The sequence below is a fragment of the Fusarium redolens genome, assembly GCF_020744475.1.
Source record: "Fusarium redolens strain MPI-CAGE-AT-0023 chromosome Unknown BKA55scaffold_32, whole genome shotgun sequence".
Classification (NCBI taxonomy): Eukaryota; Fungi; Ascomycota; class Sordariomycetes; order Hypocreales; family Nectriaceae; genus Fusarium; species Fusarium redolens.
The window spans coordinates 303,873-312,711 of record NW_025763695.1 but is presented as its reverse complement, the minus strand read 5'-3'; the positions used below and the strand labels follow the sequence as shown (position 1 = coordinate 312,711).

Here is an 8,839-nt window from a genome sequence, read left to right as displayed (position 1 = left end):
TTATCTTATGCAGTCTTTTCTTTATTGTTGCTCTTTACCTTTAAAATATAAACTCTCTCTATGCTTTTATAATCTAAGACTATAACTAGCCTAATTTATATATTTATATATAATAAAGAGAATATAAAGTATTTATTCTGCCTTTATAATTATATTAATAAATTACTTTTTATATTAGGCTAAGTTACTTATAAAGGTAATAAAAAAAGCTATTTCTTTTATTATTAAAGGCTAGTTATACTTTAAGGTTTTTTTTTAGCTTTTTTAATTTAAATAACATTTAATTAATTTAATCTAGAAATATTATATCTTTTAAATAGTTTAAATTTATATAATTAATTAACTTAATTAAGTTATAATTAAAAATAATTATTTTACTTAAATTAGATTTTATTTTTAATAAAAAGTTCTTTTTAATAATTATAATTATTATATATAATATATAATAATCTCTTTTTATAACTTACTTTAAGGCTAGTTTAATTATATTAATAAGATTATAATTAGTTATATAATAGCCCTAATTAGGCTATAGGCTATTATATATATAACCCACCTAAAAGGCACGCTTCAATTATCCATCACGCTTCTGCAGTAAGTCCTCCGACCCGACCCGACTTTCCCTCTTTTAGCCGCAACCGCTTACAGCATCACAGCTGCCCCGTCATGATGCCTGCTATCTAAAGAAGCCTGCAGGCACCTAGGCCTAATAAGCCTTATCTAACTAAAGGCTATAATATAATCCTTAAAATTAAAGAAACTTTTAGATAAAATAAAGATAAAGGTAATATATTATATATAATAGCTATAAATATTAAAAAGGCCTAATTTAATAAAGATAATATTAATTATATTAAGATAATAATCTTTAATTATAAGATCTTTTTATTTATATAATTTATTTATAAAAACCTTTTAATTAATAAAGACTTTCTTAAATATAAGAAGTAAAAGCTTAAAGATTTAAAAAGGAAGCTATATAGAGAGATATAGCTAAGCAGGAGAGAGAGGGGGTTCCTTAAGGCCCTTAATAGCGGCTTATATAATAAGTAGCTTAAGGATATCTGGTAGTAGGCCAAGGAGGTACTAGAGAAGACTAAGAACCTATAAGGGGGGATATTATACCGCGATATAGATAGAAGTAGGGTAATTGCGGGGTTTAGAGGAAAAATATATTAAGTTTTATATAAGTTTAGTTGCCTGAAGTTAAAGATATTTAGTATTAGCGGCAAAAAGAAGATTAAATAAGTTATAAAATAGATTATATAACTAAATAAGCAAATTAGCTATAATATTAATATATTATTAATATAAATAGGGGATTAACTTTTATTATAATAGCCTATTATAAAGGTCTTTTTATTTATATTATTAATAAAAAAGCTAAGAAGCTAAATAGCCTCTTATAAAGTTAAAGGTAAAAAGGAAAAAAATAAAATAATAAATATATTAATAATAAAAATTAATAAAACTTATATAATAATAAGAAAATTATATAAAAAGTATATATTTAAATATTAAAGAAGTTTAATATAACTAAATTATAAATATTAAATATATTAAATATTATAATAATTTATATATAATATAAAGAAAACATAAAAATAAAAAAACTTAAGTTAAATTTTATTTTACTTTTTTAATTAAAAAGCTAATATAAGGCAAGGTCTAGCTTATCTTTTTACTAACTTACTTTTAGTAAATAAGTAAAGCAAGGTCTAGCTTAGGTCAGGTCTATGGTCTGGCTTTCGTATATTAATTATTACTCTTCTAGGTTAATATCTCCGGTAAAGGCCGCAATTCGAAAGGAAATCCAAATAGACTTCCGAAGTATGCAAAAGCAAAAGTTGAGAAAAAGTCATTATCGTTTTACACACTGCACATCGATGTCAAGATGCAAAAGAAACTGCATTAAAACTATCTGTTAAAACCTATCTACAATTGCTTACAAGTGGTAGGCACTCGACATCCTTGCCGTCAGAAACTCCAGGCGGATCAAATCCTACAGATAGGTATCGGGATAGGTATTATCTCCATACGGCCTTGATCCAGATTGTGATGATTAAATCAAGGTTCCCTTGTTTTGGGCCTTGTCCACATTGTAGTTCTTCCACACGGCAATACAAGGAATGGCCAAGACGAGGATGGCAGTAGCAGAAATACAGTTGTACTTCTGGCTGTAACCCCATGAGTAGTTGATGGCGTCGCGCGTGGCACTACCGGGAGGATACAGCAACTGAGTTTGTGCTCCGCCAAGGTAGATTGTGGTCCAGTTGGCAAGTGTTTCTTGTGGAAGGCTATCTTGGAGAGCGACAGGGAATGTGTTGGTGTAGATGGCATTGGCGACAGCAAAGCCAACGGCTCCTCCAAGACTGGCAAACAAGTTGAGCATAGCCAGCATCATGGGCACGCCGTCGCGATCAGCCGAAGCCATAACAGCCATATCCTCGCCGATAACAAGAGTACCGCCGGAGATGGCGATAAAGATTTGGCACATGATGATGTAGCCAATATCGTCATCTTGACCACGAAAGTGAATCATAAGACCAGCGCCCAGAAACATGAGTGGGAGGCCAAAGAAGAGACAGGCGTACTTGAAGTGCTTGGTATAGCGGATGTATACTCCGAATACGACACCCCAGAAGCAGGAACCAATGTTGTAGATCTGGGTCATGTACCCTGTGTTGGAAATGTTGAGGTTATAGACAACCTGGACATAGTAGTAGAAGTACTGATCCCAAGAGTAGAAACTGAAGTAGAGGATAGCGGCAAGCAGGCAAGCTCCGAGGACAGTTCGGTTCGCCAAGAGCTCCCAACGAATGAAGTATCTTCGGGCACCATACTTCTCCCAGGCGGCAAAGACAAAAAATAAACAGAAGCCAATGATGAGCATGGCGATAAAGCTTGCCGACGAATAACCAGCACGGCCATTGCTGGCAAGGCTGAAAGGCAGAAGGAAGAGTACAAAAGCTGACATCAGAAGAAATGCACCAATTATGTCGAATTCATGGAAGTAATGAAAGATGGATTGAGTCAAGGTGCGACCGCTTCGGGCTTTGACAAACAGACCCATCTTCTCCGCCTTCATCTGGAAGAACTTGAAGACAATAGCCAGTGGGAATAGGACAAAAGCCATGATGATACAAAAGGAGCCAACCGCCCAGCGCCAAGACGCCATAGTAATGAATGACTGAGCCGCAAGAGGTCCGGTGAAAGCTGTGCAGATAAAAGGCGTGCTGACAAAGGCGAAGGCAAAGGCACGGTTGCGTAGGCCTGACGTATCAGCAATGAAAACGTCCATGATGAAGTAGACAGCACTGTAGCCGATATAGTATAGTACATAGCCCGCGGCGTAACTGTCAGGGCCATTGCAAGAGGCAATTATGATCATGCCCAAGAGGTAGACAGTGACAAAGATGACGAAGCCCTCAGCTCTACCCCAGAGGTTAAGAACCTTCGCAATGGGCAATTTGAGGACACCGCCAATGACGGAGGACAGTATCTGGGCGGTGGCGATCTGAGGGGCTTGTTGGAAGTCCGAGTAGGCGTAGTAGGTGACATTGTTGAGAATGGACTGTTGGAAGGCCAGCATGAAGAAGCAGACCCAGATCCTGTTTGCGTATTAGTCTAGTCCATGCTCGGGACGAGCCTCAGTCAAGTTCAAACACATCAGGTAGATTTACCAAGCATAAGTGATGTAAACAGTCTTCTTCGACCACACCAACGCTGCTGCTTCAGCCTTTTGGATCCCAAGCTGGGCTTCAGGCGTGACATGAGCGCCATTCTGAATAACCTCATTCTCGTTCTTGTCTATGAGGTCCAAGCTATCGGCTGAGGTTCCGGAAGATAGGACCCCGTTCTTACCGGGCGGGTTCGACGTCTGAGCAGTCTCATTAGGATGGTCTGTATTTTGGGCCGTCGTGTCTTTCTGCCCAAGAATTCTCTCAAGGAAAGGCATACTGCTGAGAACTTGGAGGAAAAGGTGCTTCCTGCCGTTATTGCGGAGAGACTGATTGATAAGACTGATTGATAAGATAAAAGAAACAATGCCAGCGGGTCGCACGCGTCATATATACATGTGAATCCCCTGAACTTGAGCGCATAACCCCCACGCAATGACAGGGGAAGAATAACATGGAATTGACATTATGTAACAGCCGGCGAAATCGGCGGCGGAATCTGATGCTACATCAAGACCCTGCGTTGGCCGGGGGTAGTCAGATGGATTGTGTAACGGTTGCACAAGCCGTTAAGCCACAGGGCAAAAGATCGGGCCATAATCGCTATGCAAGCAATTATGGGTGTGCTACAGCTGCCTTATAGAAGCCTTATAGCGCTATTACGGGCACGAATCGTAACACGATGCTCCCTCTTTAGGGGCTTTCGTCCTCGAAGCCCGCTAAAGCCGGCCGCCACAGGGGGAACCAAGCCCTGTGCGGTGCGCAGCTGCCAACCTCCCAAGGCGTACCCCGCAGTTGCCCCACTGCGTTTCGTAGGCACCCTTGTGAGCAGCTATACCAAAGGCTGCAAGGGGGAATCGAACCCTTGACCTTCGGGCCACCCGCTTAACAGCGATTATCGTGTAACGGTTGCACAAGCCGTTAAGCCACAGGGCAAAAGATCGGGCCATAATCGCTATGCAAGCAATTATGGGTGTGCTACAGCTGCCTTATAGAAGCCTTATAGCGCTATTACGGGCACGAATCGTAACAGATTGGCCGATAATAAAGGACTAACACGACAGAGGCTCTGGTTGTTTTAACTATTATTAAATAAGATTTATAATATATAAAAAGATAGATTAAGGTAGCTTAGTAGAAATATTAGTATATAAGTTATAAGTTTTATAATTATTTTTTCTTAAGTTTATAAAGTAATTTTTAAAGGTATATTTAAGTATTTTTAAATTTAATATAATTTAAATATTTATTACTTTTATAATTAATAAAGCTTTAATAAATTAAATTATTATAATTAAATGCCTTAAGTATAGCCAAAACCTAGTTATATATATATTAGCTAAAAAGCCTTATTTATTTATTAACTAGCTTTAACTTTCTTTTTATAACTTATTTAAAAAACTAATATATTAATAAAGCTTTATTATTTATAGAAATAATAAATATTTAAATTATATTAAACTTTAAAAATACTTATTTATACTTTTAAAGGTTAATTTATAAATATTTAAAGGAAATAAAATACTTTTAATTAAAAACAGGTTTAACTTTATTAAATTAAATAAGTTTAATATTTTTAATTAATTAATTATATATTTTATTATATGTATTTAATTAATTAAAGTTAGTTTAACTTTTATTAATTAACTTATATAAAACTTAATATAAATCTTTTATAAACTTTATTTTTATTTTATATTTATTTACACTTTATATATAAATTTTTTATTTTTATTTATATATAAAAAGAAAAAGAAAATACCTATTTTACCTTTATAATTATAGTAATAAGCTACTTTTTATATTAATATTATAAATCTAATAATTATATTATATATACCTTATAAAAGTTATGTAAGGCATTAGCTTTAAAACAGCATATCTATACTATAACTAGTTAATTATTTCCTTATTATATTAAAATAATAAATATTAAAATATAATATCTTAAGAAATAATACTTTAACAATAACTTACCTATAAGATTTATTATTTCTTATATAATTACTGTAATATATAAAATATATTTATTAGTATTTTTTTATAAATTCTAATATATTAATTATTAATAACGCTTCTTTATATTAATTAAGCCTAATATATAATAAATATATTATTAAAAAATATAATACTCTAATAATTCTTAAATTATATTTTATATAATATACTAATTATAAACTTAATATGTCTTAGTTTCTTATAGTAAAAACTTAATTAATATATATTAATAGCTTTTATTTAAATTAATTTATATAATACTAAGTAATAATAATATAATATCTGTTAACATTAACCCTATATAATAGTAAACTATAAATACTAACCCTTAAGGGTAATAAGCTATAATACCTACTTATTTTATATTTATTTTATAAGTAGTAAATAAACTATTAAATAACTATTAAATAAATAATAAAAACAACTTATCTTAAAGCTTTAATAACTTAGAAGTTAAATAACTTTATAAACAGCTTAAAAATATTATTAATAAAATAAATAAAATATACTAAATAATAAAGAGTTTTATAGCCTTATAATAATAATAAAACTAAAGTATATAAAGTACTTAGTAAGAACTAAATAATAAAGCCTTAATAATAAATATTAAGAAGGATCTTAAAGATATCTTTAAGCCTAATCTGCTTAAGCCTTTTAATAAAACCATTAATAAGTTATTTATATTTCTTATATAAAGATAAGTATTTAATATATATTTCTTAAACTGATTTTATTATAATTTTATAAGAGTTATATATAAAATAAAACAAGTATTTAAAAATATATTAATATTAAAGAAAGGAAATATATTAATTTTATAAAATAAAACAATAAATCTTAAATAATAATTAAGAGAATTAATATAACTAAGTTAAAACATAAGTTATATAACCCTAAAAGTCTTAATAATAAATATAACTTATTTCTAAGTAAAGAAGTAATTATTAAGAAATACTACTTTAATTTAATATTAAAATAATAGCTTATTCTTAGATATATAATAATAATTAATATATAATATAAGTATATAACCTAAAAATCCCTTACCTTATAATATTTCTATTTAATTAAATATCTTTTAATAACTAAATATATCTAGGTCCGTAAATAAAGCTAGAATCCTCCTTGCCCTTTAGGCCTTTTAAAATTAAGTTCTTCCTTACCTTTTATATTACTTTTTAAATTACTTTTATAAAAAGTAATACTGAAGAGGCTTTTAAAGGAGCTAGATTATATCTTTTAACCTAGAAATTATAATATTAAAGCTTAATATATAGCTATAAACTCTAATACCTCTTAAAAAGGTAATTAAGCCTTCTTTTTCCTAGACTTTAAAGATCTTAAAAATAATAATAAAGACCTAATCTTAATTTAAATACCTTACTAAATAAATTAAAAGACATTATAATAGCTCCTTAAAGTTAATTATTAAAGCTCTTTATTATCTTTTTAAAAGAACTAAAGTAATAATATATAAAATTACCTTATTAATAATAAAAAATAAAAAACTTTAATAAATAAATAAAATATTAAGTTAATATTATAAATAAAAAAGAATTAAATTATAAAAAAAAAAGATAATAATTATATAAGAAGTATTATAAGTAATTAATTAGATAAATATTAATACCTAAATAATAATAAAATTATTAAGAAATAGTAATTATAAAAGGTTAATTAAATTAGGTATTTAGTATTATAATATATATAGTAAAGGCAGATATAATATAAGAACTTATTAGGTATTTTTTAAGTTATTTAGGGAAGAATTTAATAAGTAAAAGCTAGCCTTTTTAAACTATAACTTAAGCTTTTAAGTTATAGTTTAAAAAGGTTAAAGAAAGTAGGTTATATACTTATTTAGGTTATATACTTCTTATATATATTACTATAAGTAAAAAAAAAAAAAAAAAAAAACAAATATCTAAATAAAAAAGACTGAAATATAATAAAATTATAAAAGACTTTAAATTTAAAGAAAAGAAAAATATTAAATAGGCTATTAAAATAAATAAAGGATTTAATAAGAAATAATATATAACTAAAAGTTAAATAATAAAACCTAGTTTTTATATTAAAAATATATAAGAATAATAAAAAAGGTATTATAATAATTAAAAAGAGAAATAAATTAACCTTAATATAAATACTAAACTAAATATTAAAAGACTTAATAAAAGTATTAACTAAGTATTAATATAAATTATATATAAAACTTAAAATACTTCTTAAAATTTAAATTTAAATAATTATATATGATTTGTGTTTAATAATAAATAATGTTCTTATTAAAACTATTTTTAAGTAATTTAATAAATATTATAAAAACTTAAAGTATTTTAGTATAATAAAAATATAAAAAGAGCTAAATATTACGAAAATTAAATAAAAGGAAATATAAATAATATAAAATACTAAAATTATATTTTTATTTAATATACTTAGATATTACTTAATAAAGTTATAAACTTATTACTTATTAATAAATAATATATTATATTTAATTAATTAAAAACTAATTATTATTTTATAAAATATAATTATAAAGAAAATCCTTATAAATTTAAATTAAAAATAATTAAGAAAGTTTTTTTAATAAATTTAAAAGAAAAATATATTATAAATAAATACCTTTCTAGATATAATATACTTACTTTTTAATAATTTAAGTAATACGATAAAAAGCTATGAGGTCACATTCTCAGGCGGGTCTTGGTGCTTAGCCGTCCAGGATATGCTAATGGCTAAGGATGAATGTCACTGGTAAAGTAGCCGACGGTTCCTTCAGATTGTATTATCTCATAATTATTGCCCAGCATCTGGTTCTTGACTGTCTTGTACACCACCACTGACCTCATCTTTGGCCGTTTCTAGCTGGCATTACTAACGACACCTTGCGACCAGAGCCAGCGGCAAACATCTCTCCGTTGATGACTATTCTCCTGCGTGTCTTTCCGTTCATTTTCGCTGGTCTGTTCTGTTGTTCCTCCTCGTCTGCACTGTTAAGCCTTTAGTCAACTGGGCAATGATAAAGGATGACAAGATACCACATACCAGATAACCCTGCGAACAGGTAATTCCTTCGCTGTTGTGCAACTACACAGAATGCGCATGTGTCCCGCTCACAGGCTCAGTACAGGTTTCTCGACAGGTCCCAATGG

The 8,839-nt window shown here is 29.1% G+C and overlaps 1 protein-coding gene across 1 annotated transcript; it reads right to left on the bottom strand.

Annotated features, from left to right (window-relative positions):
- Positions 1-1,906: 1,906 nt before the first annotated feature.
- Positions 1,907-4,081, bottom strand: BKA55DRAFT_261826 (major facilitator superfamily domain-containing protein). Its single transcript, XM_046185422.1, has 2 exons — positions 3,684-4,081; positions 1,907-3,611 (listed from the first exon to the last, which is right to left on the bottom strand). The coding sequence occupies exons 1-2, from the start codon at positions 3,956-3,958 to the stop codon at positions 2,063-2,065; spliced, it is 1,824 nt and encodes a 607-aa protein (XP_046041530.1). The 5' UTR covers positions 3,959-4,081; the 3' UTR covers positions 1,907-2,062.
- Positions 4,082-8,839: the final 4,758 nt, after the last annotated feature.